Source organism: Hemicordylus capensis, chromosome 2, assembly GCF_027244095.1.
Source record: "Hemicordylus capensis ecotype Gifberg chromosome 2, rHemCap1.1.pri, whole genome shotgun sequence".
NCBI lineage: Eukaryota > Metazoa > Chordata > Lepidosauria > Squamata > Cordylidae > Hemicordylus > Hemicordylus capensis.
Genome location: NC_069658.1, coordinates 383,443,496 through 383,458,727, shown reverse-complemented (window position 1 = coordinate 383,458,727; position 15,232 = coordinate 383,443,496). Strand labels below are relative to the sequence as shown.

General features: G+C 45.2%; 1 protein-coding gene across 2 annotated transcripts in view; it reads right to left on the bottom strand.

Moving 5' to 3' along the window:
* The window catches only part of USP43 (ubiquitin specific peptidase 43), a 141,196-nt gene that overhangs the window by 82,586 nt on the left and 43,378 nt on the right, over positions 1-15,232 (bottom strand). For both annotated transcript variants that reach the window (XM_053291042.1, XM_053291043.1), the window contains exon 3: positions 315-421. In XM_053291042.1, the coding sequence (XP_053147017.1) occupies positions 315-421 (107 nt within the window). The remainder of the gene's footprint in view (positions 1-314; positions 422-15,232) is intronic.

The following is a 15,232-nucleotide window of genomic DNA, read 5'->3' as shown; positions in this document are numbered from 1 at the left end:
AGCTCTGCTGTATCCAACTGGAATTATTGCTCTTTGTCCACCAAAAGCTTCTCCCTGCAACTGGTGTTGGCCAGTTGTGCTAGCAGGTGTATACCCAGGCTAATTTGCAAGCTCTGGTTCTCCCAAAGGATTGGCCTGCCTGCTTCTACTTCTACCCCACTTCATCTTTTGCGAAACGGTGAAGTGGAGGGGGTGGACTCCACCTGTGCCTTTTTGCAAAAACGGGTATAATGTTTTGGCAGTATTGCAAGAGTGGAGGCAATGATGCAGGGAGGTCTGTGAATCGCACCCAGGTCTGTCCACCCACTCCTTACCTGTACTGTGCCTGGAAGTGGTTCTGCACAAAGCTCTGACTCTTGGGGGGCTGGACAGCTGGCTGGGCACCGCCACTGCTTGAGCTCTCTTCCTGTCCAAGGGGAGGCTGGGAGGAAAACAGAGAAGAAAGTTCAAATAATGGGCACATCCACCTACTGCTGACACCTCTCAATACAAATCTGCTCCTCAGGGCACAGCTGAGTCCACCCATGATCCTTCTGTCTTCTCAATGAGGTTTTTAACGTGGGCTACATCTCAATGTCCCTGCTTTCCACCTACCATCCCCCCCCTTCCCGTGTTTTTCCTCACTTTTTCACACCTCCCACTACCCTTCAGTGGCAAAATCATTTCTAAAACATGGGGGTAGGGTGGGGAAAGGTTGGGTGGCTGACCAGCTTTCAAACTGATATTTTAAAAATCAGAACTCTGGGGGGAGGAGTGTTGAAGTTAAAAAAAATGCACATTTTACCTGCTCTAGAAGGCTGTTGAGAGGAAAGGGTGCAAAAGCTTAATAACCAGTTTCAAAGTATTGAAGAATATGTTTTCCCCTCTTCAAAAGCAGGGGTAAACAGGCTAGGTCAATGCCTTCAAGTCCCTGAACAGACCAAATACATTTTGCTATACATACAATAGCAACAAAAGGAATTAAAAATAGCAAATAAAGCAGAAAAATTACCAACCCTAGAGGGAAGAAGGGGAGGTGTAGCCCAGCCCTTTGTTATTCTTAATTGTGCCACTGGGGATAGAAGCAACCTATCCACATGATTGGGACCCATATAATACAAGTCCAATTCATTATACAAGCATCATCTCTGTATAAAGGGCGGCAGTAAAAACAACCTTCTAGCCCTGGACATTCTATTGCTCATAAGATCTGCAATATGCATCCAATCATGCTGAAAGTGTGTACACATCACCAGCCACTGAAAACTGGCTGAGATACAGCAGCTTAAATATCAGCTCCTAAAAAGAGGGGGTTTAAGTGTCAGTGACCTTTTTTCACCACAGAAAACGTAATACAGTCAGAAAACAATTTAAAGATCCATTTTAAAAACTGGTGAAGGAAATAATAGACTGATCCCTGTTAATAAAAGGTAACAAACTCACCACCACCCAGCATCACACAGACTGTGCTCACAGAACTCTAACATTATCCACAGCATCCCACAGGGCACAGGGTCTGTGAGTATATTTAAAATAATGCCAATAACCCTGCCATGCAAATATATGAGTAAAGCCCAATGGCCAATTTTCTTGCTACAAAACAGCATTGGGAGGAGATGGTTTAGAACGTAAAGACAGTGGGAGTGATGCTTAACCCTTCCCCAACTCAACCCTTGGTCTGCATAAGTAGCAAGTAATTTGCATGATATGTAAGCTGCCTGGATTTGGGGAACTGGAATATGGCAACTCCCTATATTACTGTTGCTATGTAACTTTTGCTGATTTAATCATTCAAAGTTCTATGTTGCAGCAATAATATATGCAAGGGGCATCTTCCTCCGGGGCTACAGGCATGGAAAATAACCATGCATTCTGGGCAACCTACACGGCCACTCGTTGCATACATTACAGCTTCTCTGACCACACAAGAGCCCTTTTTCAGCAGCAGCTGCCACTGCACTCGAATGGTAACATATGAACTGGGCCTTGGTGACCTCACAAGTCAGGAAGCCACGCTATCCATACCGCCCCCTCCCATTAAGACAAAGGAGATTAACATTTTAATGGATTTCTCAAATGCAGCAAGATGGAAGCAAAAGAATTCAGGGTGCCATTAATCAAACCATTTGCCCTGTCTGGAAAAGTGTTTTTCCTCTACACAAGCAAAAGAGTGGATTTCTCCAATATGCAAGGAAGAACAACAGAATAGGAGGATAATGGATCGCGGATTCTAGCAAGCAGGAAAGTCTTCCTCAGTTTAAAATGGAGGTTACATTCCAACATGGCTGCACATTGGTCCAAATGTTAATACAATTATTAGCCAATTCCCTTTCTGTCACAGTAATACACATGAGTGTGCATAGTCTATGTTAACCCTTATGGAGGAAATGCCATGTATTGGTTTGTATTCAGCAGTCAGCCTAAAATTGATCTTCAAGACCTGGGGAGCATACTGGACTGGACATTAGCACAGATGCAGGCCACTTACTCTGACTGAGAACTGATTTAAGCACACACTGACCAGGAGCAAAGCACTTATAAGCTTTCTATGAAGTCACTGAAGTGTTTGTGTCCTTATCCTGTGTGCCAACCCGTATGAAAGTAACGAAAGACATCAGTGATCACTGGCCACAGTGGATGTGCCACCAGTGTATTAACAGTACTCACACATGCACTGTTGCACAAAATGAGTGTTTAAACAAGGCAATAGTTGTCTGGGACCCACATGGGTAAGTGCTTTGCTTGTGGCCCACACAACATATAAATCAGGCCTTGGCCTACTGTACAATATACTTGCACAGAGCCTACATTTGTGTTTTACCAACTGCCTCAAAAGAAATGTGATGCCACAGTACCAAAGAGAGCGAGAGAAACTACAGTATCCTATAACAGACAAAGAACATATGATTTCCACAGTCCCCTCTGGCAACACTTGACCTAAATGCAAGAAGCATTTGTGCACAAGTTGTGTGTGAGAGAAAGAGGAGTCTTCAAGTGTTTGAGTGTTGAGTGAAACTTTTGAGTGTTTGGAATGAACTAGAGCATGTTTTAATATGATGATATGTGATGAAACCAAAGGAATGTATATATCTAAAAGGGACAGTTAGCGTACATACACATGCACAGCCCGGCATCCCCATATATGAATGGCATCTCCAACTGAGCAGGTGGCAGGAGAAGAAAGCTTTGTGCCTACAGCCTGGGGGAACTGTGGCCAGTTGTAGGCAACACTGCGCTAGATAGGCTAATGACAGCATAATGGCAGCTTTATATGTTCGTTTGGGAGAGGTTATATTACAAAACAAGTAGAAAAGGTTCTGCGCAAGGAATATGTGTTTGCATATTAGAAAACAGCTGGGGTGTTTCTGCAAAAAAAAAAAAAAAAGGAAGGGAGGAAGGGAGGAAGGCAGGCAGGCAGGCCTGATGTTCATCTGCCTGTTCATTAGAGGGAAGAGTGCAGCAGAAAGTGGCAATGAACGTGAAAATTTGTTTGCATCAGACCCTGGGAGAATTGTGCATATGAACAGTGTGTTAAGTCCAGATCACTAGCTCAATAGTTACTGTGAGAACATGAATGTGTGAAGGATGGGTTGTTATGCAAAACAGAGGTACAAGAAAGCCATATAACGAACACAGAAGAGAAGCTGAACCCAGATAACTTCCCCCTGCCCACACCACACCCCCAGGCCTTTAAAATGAGTTTGTTAGCAATGGGGGTAGCAATGGGTCTGTTAGCAATGGGTGTTTACTTGATTCCTTCCCCTTCACAGGTAGGGCAGATAATCCAGTAAAATAAGCACCCTGATCAAAGTGCGCATTTCTCTTTGGTTTGTTCCACTATGGTTTGTGAAGAGTTGTCAGTCACTGACAGACAACTCTGTACAAACAATAGCTGACAACCCCTACAAATACATCTGACATTGCTATGGGCTTCAAAGGTTTCCTAGCCTCTTTGTTCAAAATAGTGCACGGAAGCTGAAACTACATGCAACATGCAGTCACAGTTAAGTGAGGTTTCTTTGTTACAAGTCAAAAGGAACCATGGGAGGTGGCAAACTTGAGCAGAAAACTGGGGATGGGAGTGTGTCCTCAATTTTCCCACTCTAGTTATTTATCCACACAAAATCATACCCCTCGGCTGCTTTTCTACCTGTGGGGAAAATATATAGTCCTTCCCCATTCCTTCACAGGTCCCTCTACCCTGGTCCTCCACTCGAGATTGCAGCTGTCCCCCACACCAACCACTCTTAGTTTAACATTTTAAAAAGGAAAAGAAGAAAATAAATTGGGGGAAACATACAACTGCACATCATGTGTCATTTCAGCTTGAATTGCTGGTACATCTTAGAAAATAAAAACTAGATTCCAGGCATAAAAAATTGCTAACGTATTTACATCTTGTGGTTTTGCATAATCAGAGCTAACATGGGAGTGGAGCAGAGTGAATAGCGACATTTATTAGTGAGAGCTCCAGTTGTGTCATATCCTGAATAGGATGTGACAACTTCAGACCCCCTATTGTAACTGGCCTGAGCTTGGGAATGGTCTGTGCATGTAATAACTGTGCCATCAATTTAAAAAAAGGACACACTGAAGAAGAAAAAGATGCCCACACAAGCAAGGACACGGATGAAGCTAGTGTAGGAAATGGAAAAGGAACCTGAACCACTAAACACACACACACACACACACCTACCTCTTTCCCAAAACTGAGCAGTACTGCATTAGTCTGCGATTCACACAAAACAAAAAGGGAGTAGGTGATTTCTACATTAGTGTCCTGAAGTCATATTGGTCAAAGTCAAAACAAAAGTGTTTCTGGCTCATCACAGAACCAAAGTAGACATTATATAACAGATACATGGAACCTTCCCGTCACTTTATCAGCCTACTTTCCAGTAGGGCTTATGAGATCACCTGGAGGTTTTTCACACATGGCTTTTAGTTCAAATCTCCTCCGGAATGGAGGGTTTGCATTAACATATTGGCCAGATTTACCCCAAAGTCCCTGTGAGCTATCGGGGAGCACTTCACACATGATTCCAGTTTTTTATTGTGTATTAGAGTGTAGCTCGATTTATATCCAGGGTAAAAAAAAAATCCACTTTTTGTGTTGGTTTTTGGGGGCAACTACAAACTCACAGAAAACTCACGGTAGAGCCTGTTGTCTGACAATGCTCTTGACATTCCATGTGTGTGTGTGTCACCACTGTCGTCACCACTACCTTCTCAATGCCTGGACCAATTCGAACCAAATCAGGTACAGTTGTAGAGACACAAAGGGAAACCTCAATGGCATAGTTTGTGATGATGTCATCCACCCCAATTCAAGATGGCGGATGCATAAATGTTTGAGGTGCAAGTGGGCTAACTTGTGAACCGCCTAAGCGATTTGAACAAAATTTGGTACAGGTGTAGGGACACATAGGGACAGCCCAAGGCCGTAGTTTGTAATGAAGTCATCCACCATGATTCAAGATTCACGTCAACCTCTGAGGTGCAAATGGGAACCAATTTGGTAAAAATGTAGGGACACATAGGGATGCCTCAATGGTGAAGTTTGTGATGATGTAATCCACCCCAATCCAAGATGGCGGACACACGAACGTTGGGCTAACTTGTGAGCTGCCTAACCAATTTGGACCAAGTTTAGTCCAGTCGTAGGCATAGTGAAAGGAAAGTAGGTAGATTAGTTCTTATTAGAACTTGTTTTTAAATTAAAAACAACTTTGGTAGGTGGGCACTGGAAGTAACGGAATGACGGATGTGGAGGGAATGCTTAATCCTCAAAACATCCCTAGATGCTTTTCTGTTTGGCAAAGAAGAAATGCATGCATCCACATCTTCCCTTCCTTCCACCCCCAGGAGAAAAGCAGCTTGAGGAAGATAATTATGATCAGGAAAACAGCCCACAGGGAAAGGGTTAAGCACCCCCTTACCACAACAGCTGCTGCTCCTCCATTCATATTTACAACCTTTTGAGGCTACTCTTCATTTAACCCCCCCTCCCAAAAGTCAGAAGGGAGCTGCACACATCTGCAGGTAGTATTTATTTTGGCCCTTGGTCATAAGCATCACCCAAAAGAAGAAAATGGTACCTAAATGCAGGGTAGTGACCTACACGCTTGAGGTTATTTGGAAGTTAATTGGGGATTCTTTACAGGGATGCCATACAGAAAAGAAGAGAGGTCTTGTGTACCTTTAATAGATGCACAAAAGAGGGAATTTCAGCAGGTGGAGTTAACAAGCTACACCTGTTGAAATTCCCACTTGTGTGCATCTATTAAAGGTACACAATACCTATCCTCTAAGAACATAGGAAGCTGCCTTATACTGAGTCAGACCATTGGGCCATCTAGTGCAGGGCAGATCAACTTCGTCCCTCCTGCCAGGGCTGTCCTTAGGGTATGGCAAGCAGGGCCCCGCTCATTTAACCCCCATTAGAATTAACTGGAAGGGGACCCCGCACTGGCTGATTTGCTCTGGGCCCCGCACCCCGCCAGGGCTCTCTAAGGACAGCCCTGGCCTACAGCTCCCATAATCCCTGGCTATTGGCCACTGTGGCTCTGGATTATGGGAGCTGTAGTTGAAAAACCACTGGGAGGCCAAAGTTGAGCAGGCCTGATGTTTACCACCAATGATTTTCCTTTGTAATTCAAAGCTGCAGGAAAGTGTTGGATGTGTTATAGAGCACATTCTCAGTTTATACAGGAAAACAATGAAGAACAACAGATTCGGATACAACTCTTCATTAACTGATGGTAATCTTAGAATAAACCCTAGCATTTTCTACAATGAGCAGGGATTCCTTAAGAAACCAGTCAATGAGAAAAGGCTTCCAGAAGGTGGAATACCCAGTAGTCTACTTGTTTCATGAGGCCTGAATATCTATATAATCTAGAGACAGACAACTGGAGGAGGAGGAAGAGATTTAAGTGGCAATACTTGCCATTAGGAGAGCAGAACCACAATTATGTGCCTGGCTCTTCTTCACCTATAGGTCCAAGATCCTTTAGGGTGCTTCCTGCTCCCAGTACTTCATAAGTAAAACAAACAACAGACTTGGTGGTCTATCATTACACCTAATTATGGGATTGACTGAAACTGCAACAGTCTCCTTTCAGAATTCTCATGACTGTCATTTGTGCATGGGTGGTGGGGTGTGGAAAAAGGGGCTGCTCCATCCTACAGTCTTATAAAACATGTTTGTTCAGCAGTTCTGTGTTGTGGAAGCAACTTGGCCATTAATCACCTGTTACAGCCAAAGGGAACCGAGCCATAGTTACCCCAAAAGCTCTGTGGCCAAAGCATATCAGTTCGGCTGCTCCACATACCCATGTTCCACAAGAGTAATTTGCTACTCGAGTCAAAAGGCGAAACAAGGGAAGAAACATAACTGAATAGAGCTAGCTTCCAGATTAGCAGCCTGCCATCATATCCCATAGGTAAGGTGGCCATCATTGTTCCCTCTAAGGCATGTGCATATGCGCCCACTCACATGTTTTTGGATGTCCGCTCAGTTAATTTTAGATCCTGCTCAGGTTGAATCAGGAAAGCCCCATTCTGAATGCACAAGTGCACACACTGCCTTGACACTGCCACCCAGAACAAAACTCATTCCGCACTCAGATGAGAAAAAATTAGAGAGAACACTGGTGGCCATACTGACCTCTATCTCAGAGAGATCTTCTACAGTAGGGATGTGCATGAAGCATTTTGTGCACATGGCGGGGGGAGGGCAGAGAGAAGGCTCTCTGATTGCCCAGCTGCATCTTGCTGGGAACAGGAAGTTCCCTGTTCCCAACAGCTTTTGAGCAGCATCAGGAATGCAATAGTGTCTGAGCATGTGCAGATGCCATCTTGAGTGTTCAGTGTTGGTGTCCGTTTTTGTGAACTGCCCGCCTGAATGAATGAATTGGAACTCCCTGTTCTCAGCAAGATGCAGCCAAGAAAACAGAGAGCCCGACTGCTGAATACAAACAGGACAGAGGAGTGAGGGAGGAGCAGTTAAGACCTGCCTTCCTCCTTTTAAAGTGCCCACTTGCCCCCCACCAAAACAATTTCGCTGGAGCAGCTCGAAGCATTTCAGCACCTCGAAACAGAGGTTTCGAAACGCTTCAAGCACATCCCTATTCTACAGAGCATGTCACAGGACCAGAGAATGACCTAGCAGAGTCACATTCTTCACAGTCCTGTGGTGACTTTTAACTCCCAAGAACAGGGCATAGACTACCAGCTTTCATCCTAACAATAAACATTTCACTTCTGTATGTAGTAATGCAAAGATGAGAAACAGAGACTGATGTGATGTCTCTGCACTCTCCCATTCTATTTCACAAAGTGGGTGTTTAAACACATGATCTATTCCTAACAAATAATATCTAGGTGGTATAGGAGAAAGGAGGTTATTAGAAGTCTGCATGAGCTTAAGACAGTACGAGACTGTTCTCACAACCAGTCTAACCCAGCCTGGGGAAGCAAAGCCCGGGTTAGGCTGGTTGTGAGAAGTGGCGGGATCCCTGCAGATCCTGACACTTCCCGCCTGCCTTACCCTCCTAAACAACCCGGCTGTTAGCCAAGGTTAAGAGTGAGCTTGCACCCTTAACGTGGCTGCCATGTATCGTGTGTCTCCTCAGGCTGAGTTCAGCCTGAGGACACAGAGAGATGGGCGCAGAGAGCACCCATCTAATGGAGGAATCCTTCAATACAACATGTGTGTCGCACATTGCATGGTGGGATGCCCAGAGACCGGAACAAGTTCCGGTCCCAGATCCCTCCGCCCTGCTCCATGCTTCACAGAGCAGGGCTGCTCATGTGGGAGCACGGAGTACACTTCCACCATCAATCCTTGAATCATCTGCAGGGAAAGTAAACTCTTTGGAGACGTCCCTGCTCATCTGCTCTCAGTGATCGTAAGAATCACTCCTACCTTTGAATTCCCAAGGAAAAATTTTGAGTATTCATTTAAAACATAAAGGACCTGGGGGGGGGGGGAGAAGCATAACATAGGGCATAAAAGAAAGTAACACAATAATGAATCCTATTACATTGTCTTACAGATAGATAATACAGGCTGAAGGGCAGTGCAAAATACTAGCAGTTATTAATAAATTTGCAGACAGTTTAATCCAAAGAAGTTATTAATCCATTTACAGCCAGGTTTTGCTCCCTGATCTAGAAGGGCGAAATGGACACAATGGAGTCAGTTCCCAAGCAGGTGACACCGAAGTTCCAGCTTCCACATCATCCATTTATCATTCACAACAAACCCATTGAAAAATGTTCCTTATAAATGGATGATGTGGTGGGGGCTGTTGATTTGCTTGGAAATCAACCAAATTGTATCAAAATTGAACAAAGACTTGCTTAACATACAGATCTGAACCCAGATGGGCATCGGGGGGCGGGGGGGAGGCAATCATATTAAGGCAAATGGTCTTGTCTCCATGAATACTTGCAAATCTGGCAAACAAGATGGAATGGTTTGGTCAAAAAGAATAACTACAATTGGCATAAAGTGGCTGGAATACATATCTGGGCTGGCTTAGTCTGGAACTTCACCAGCTTTTGACAGGGCTGTATGTTTGCATTCCAAGTTGGACACACTATCCTAATTATCACTGGTGAGATGGCAAACTTGTGCCTGAGCTATACTATTTCAGACTACTTCAGATGGGGGCTCACATGAGTGACTGTGAGGGCTTTCCACACTTCCCAACATTCCTTCATGACCAGTGAACAGACACTTAACACTGAGCACATCCCTTGTTGAATTATTAATCACGGAAGCCCACATCCAACAGAGCAGTTGCCTGCTTGTCTTGCTTCATCTACATCCTTAAATGTGACCTTGAATTACAAGAATATGGGGTTGGGTGGCATCTTGTGTGATTGACATCTGCATGCTTCATGAAGTTTTGCATTTCCAAAACACTAGACTTGCTTTCTCAAACCACCTATGGAGACTGAGCTACGAATGGCCAGAAACTACATGGTTCTATAATGTCGCCATGCAATGCCCCTGGTTTCCTTAAAATGAGATGTTTGGAGATTCCTCTTTGAGTGCCACTCTGACCTACCTCTATGCAAAAAAAGCTATACATAGGCATATGCGAGATGAGGCTGACTTACTGTCCAGCTGCAGACCCATAATTACTACTTCTGGAACAAGATTAGGTGTTCTTCCTGTTTCACAACACACCTTTAGATTATGGCAATGCAAGCCAGCTCTTAAAATTTATTACTTTTTTCATTTGGCTTGTTCTGTATGCCTATAGTTCCACTTCTAAATAAATATCCTTGTACACATTATTGCTGATTTTGCCTGAGGATTCAAGGGTTCTAGCCCCATTCTTACTTAACCACTGGTTTACAGTGCTGCTATGATCCAAAGCACAAAATAGGTACATGTGAAGAGGCAAACCGATCCTGCTCTAACACAGTCAAGGGATGCAAAGCCTTATCAGACCTGAAACCCATATATACAGATACATCTCCAGGACTGCCTACATGGTGCTTGAATGTGTTAACTAATCGGTGAGCTAGTGACATAATCGGTGAGCTAGAGCAGAAAAGGAATTTGTTTGGGAAACCACTGAAATTGAGTTTCCAATCCTTTCTGTTCAGATCAGAGTCTGAATTGGACTGACTGGAGTTACTCTGCTTGGACTAGGTTCTTATCAATGGCACTGAGTTTTATTTCTCCCTCCCTCCTTCTTGGTCTGTCTACCTTGAGAGATATTATAATGATGAAACAGGCTTGGTGGAGAGGCATGCATCCAATAGAACAGGGCTGCTCAACTTCAGTCCTCCTGCAGATGTTGGCCTACAACTCCCATAATCCCTGGCTATTGGCCACTGTGGCTGGAGATTACGGGAGTTGTAGACCAAAAACAGCTGCGGGGGGGGGGGGAGTTGAGCAAGCCTGTATTAGAGCATCTCACACTGTTGCTTCAGGCACAGTACTCCAGAACAACGGAATGAAGGTGTGTTCCTTCCTTCAAGATGTTCTTTATTACAGTTCTGTGTGCTAACTCCTACCACAGCAAGTATCAGCCAGGGATTAGAGATGTGCATGAACCCGTTTGGAGGCCCTTATGGGCCTCCGAGCAGGTACAAAAGACCGGCGGTTTGGTCGGCTTGAAGGCGGGGGGAGGGATACCTTTAAAGACTGGGCATGGTGTACCCACCCACCAACCCCTGCCACGTTCCCCCTGCCGGCACTGCAGTTTAAACGGGTCCAGCAGGGCAACAATGTACCTCCCTGCCCCTCAGTTGCTTCCTTGGACCGGAAGTACCCAGGGCACGTGCACACGCCAGGCACGTGCACACGCCGGGCACGTGCACACCCCCCCCCCGCCGGTTCCATGCAAATCCCTACCAGGGATACTGAGATAATACCAACTTTCCTTTGCATACTTTTCCTACAGGCATCAATCTCTGCAATAGTGCATCAGTTATTCCCTTGCTTTGTGGGTTTTATTTTGTTCCTTGCTGGCATTCCTCTGCATCTCTGCTATTTGCTTCTGCTATTCTTCATTGTAAGTTTAGCCTTTTCAAGCTATAAACTAGAATCTCATTCTCGTGCAAACTCAAGAATTTCACCTGCCCCAGATAAATGGAAAAGATGAGGATGCAAGTATGAGTGAGAAAGCAGCAGCAGCAGCTACAGTCAGTAAGATGCATTAGTCAGCTTTCCAAATTACAAGCCATCCACATGCTAACAACCAGGCTGATAATACCAGTCATAGCAGGTAATTACTACACAGCAGGAGGTAATTTGGGCACACTGCAGCCAAACGCAAACAGTCCCACCTGTTTGTATTTTGTGTGGGTATGTGCACTTAGGCATACATGCACACAATAACAAGTGAAAGAAAGGTAGTGGGGATGGCTGCATGGTGGGATACACTGCATGGTATCTTCGAGTCTGAAAATGGCCACTCTCTATCTATCTATCTATATGAGAGAGAGAGAGAGGTAAGTAAAGTAAAGTGTGCCGTTGAGTCGCTGTCGACTCCTGGAGACCACAGAACCCTGTGGTTGTCTTTGGTAGGAGGGATTTACCACTGCCATCTCCCACACAATATGAGATGATGTGCGGGGAAATGACTTGAATAGCGAGCCAGAGGTTGCCAGTTTGAATCCCCGCTGGTACATTTCCCAGACTATGGGAAACACCTATATCAGACAGCAGCGATATAGGAAGATGCTGAAAAGGCATCATCTAATACTGCGCGGGAGGAGGCAATGGTAAACCCCTCCTGTATTTCTACCAAAGAAAAACCACAGGGCTCTGCTGGTGCCAGGAGTCAGCATCGACTCAATGGCACATTTTACCTTTACCTTTGGAAGACCACTGTAGGAATATGCTTTCTTTGGTGATGGCAGGACATATTAGGTTCATAACCACTGAAACACTGAATGAAAAACATCCCCCAAAACTAGCCTCATCTGGCACTTCTATGGAGTTAGCACCTGGGTCAAGTGGACTAATATTACTTTCTTCTTCCATCTCTAGCTAGATGGAGTGTGCTGGCCATGGCTATATCCTCCCCACCCCCCACTCCACCCCTAGCAACTACTGCCCTTAAAAGCAGTCCTGTCTTCCTCATTGATTAAATCCTGCCCTTTTGCAGGATCATGTAACAACATCAGCTCTAAGAGGGCTCAGATAGCAACACATTTTCTCCAGGCTCAACACGAGACTAAAAGCAAAGCAGTTTTCCACATTGAAAGCTATTGGCCCCTTAAAGTCTGTTCCTCCTCACTCTTCCATTCCATTGCCCTCCTCACTCTTCATACTGTGTGGGAGGAGGCAATGGCCAATCCCTCCTGTATTCTACCAAAGAAAACCACAGGGCTCTGTGGTCGCCAGTCGGCATCGACTCAATGCACACTTTACTGTAAACATTACTAGGCACATTCCAATCTGACAGTTGAACATGGCCAAGCAAGGTTAGTGGAGCAAGTGCAGCTGCAGGTTCCACCCTGACATTCAAGGGAGCTCTCTCGAGACACAGTCCTTGTCAGATACACTGGAATCAGGAAGACCACTTTACAAAACTGACAGAATCTGGGGATACAGAGCACTTCCACAGTAAGAGCAACATTATACTCTGGGCAGTTTACCAAAAAATATATATATATTAATCAAATTAAAGCAAAATTAAAATGTTAAAACCTTAAATAAAATTTAACACAATGTTAAAAACTGTAAGTCTAATTAAAAGTTTGGGTAAACAGCTAAACAGTTAACTGCCTTTTTAAAAGTTGTCTGAGATGGGGAGGCTCTTATCTCAACAGAGAATGCATTCCAAAGCCCAGGGGCAGCAACAAAGAAGACCCGTCCCCGAGTAGCCACCAGATGAGACAGTGAGAACTGCAGACGAACCTCTCCAGATGATCTCAATGGGCGGTGTGGTTCATAGCGAAGAAGACATTCTCTTAAATACCAAGGGCCCAAGCTGTTTAGGGGCTTTATAGGTTATAACCATCACCCTGTATTTTGTCCAGAAACTTGTCGGCAGCTAGTGTAGCTCTTTCAATACTGAAGTAATATGATCTCTCCGAGATGGCCCAGAGACTAACCTGGCTGCCACATTCTGTACCAACTGCAGTTTCCAGACTACATACAAAGGCAGCTCCACATAGAGCGCACTGCAGTAGTCAAGTCTGGAGGTTACCAGCATATGTACCCCTGTTCTGAGGTCATTCATCTCAAGAGAAGGCTGCAGCTGGCGTGTCAGCTGAAGCTGATAGAAAGCACCTCCGGCCAGCGACTCAACCTGGGATACCAGGAAGAGGTTTGGATCCAGAAGCACTCCCAGACTGCATACAGGGATGCACGAACTGGAGATGGGCCCCCTCCCATGGCCGTGGCAGCACCCCCAGACCCAGCAGTGAGTCCTAAAAAAGCCCCATTCTTTTAAACCTTAGAACCCTGAACCGGCTCGAATTCAAGCTGAGCTGGGGGTCTGTTTGGGGGACACAAAACTGAACATGCCTCGTTCAGTTCAACTCCCGTTTGGACCCAAACCAGGCAAACAGGTTTTGTGCACACCCCTACTGCATACCTGTTCCTTCTAGCGAAGTGTGACCCCATCCAGAACTGCCAGATCAAAATAGTCTCCTGGGTTCCAATCCCTCACAATAAGTACCTCTGTCTTACCTGGATACAGTCTCAGTTTTTTCTCCCTCATCCAGCCAATCACTGTCTCCAGCCATGCATTTAGAGAGCTTATGCCTTCTCCCGATGATGCTGACACGGAGAAATAGATTTGGGTGTCATCAGCATAATGATAATACCCTGCACCAAATCTCCTGATAATCTCTCCCAGCAGTTTCATGTAGATGTTAAACAACACTAGAGACAAGATGAAGCCCTGAGTGACACCATATGAAAGTTCATATTTTGAAGAGCAACAGTCTCCAAGGGAAACCATCTGGAATCTGCCCAAGAGGTAGGAGTGGAACCAATGCAAAGCAGTGCCTCCCAACCCCAACCCCCTCAGATGCTCCAGAAGGATACTATGGTTGATAGTGTCAAAAACAACCAAGAGATCCAAAAGGGCCAACAGAGTCACACTCCCTCTGTCAATTCCCAGTTGGACAACATCCATCAGGCCAACCTAGGTAGTCACCACCCCACAGCCCACCCGAAAGCGACAGTCCTCCAAGACTGTCTGGAGCTGGGAGGCCACCATGCTCCCAATTACCGTGCCCAAACACGGACGGTTGGAGACAGGCCTATACACTGTAGTTGCTTAACTCTGAGGGATCCAATGCAGGCTTCTTCAGAAATGGTCTAATAATTGTCTCCTTAAGACAAGGAGGCATCCTGCCCTCCCTCAGAGAAGCATTTATCATTTCTATCAGGCCTTCTATAACAACCCTCTGTCTGATAGTATAAGCCATGTCAGACAAGGGTCAAGAGAACAGGTGGCAAGACTGTTCCAAGCATCTTGTCCACCTCCTCAGGAGTCACAAACTGAAACTGATCCAGGGTCACCACATAAGAAGCATTGCTGGACACCTCAGCATCAAACACTGCATCAAACACTGTTGCTGGACACCTCAGCATCAAACACTGTCGGGTCTGTGTCTAAGTTGGTTTGAATATGAGATATTTTATCCATAAAGGACTCATTTAAAATGTCACAGCAGGTAACTGATTGTTCTAAATTCTGATTCAAGGGAGGAAGGGCACGGACTAGCCCTATCACAACCCAGAACAACTCCTCTGGGTATGAGC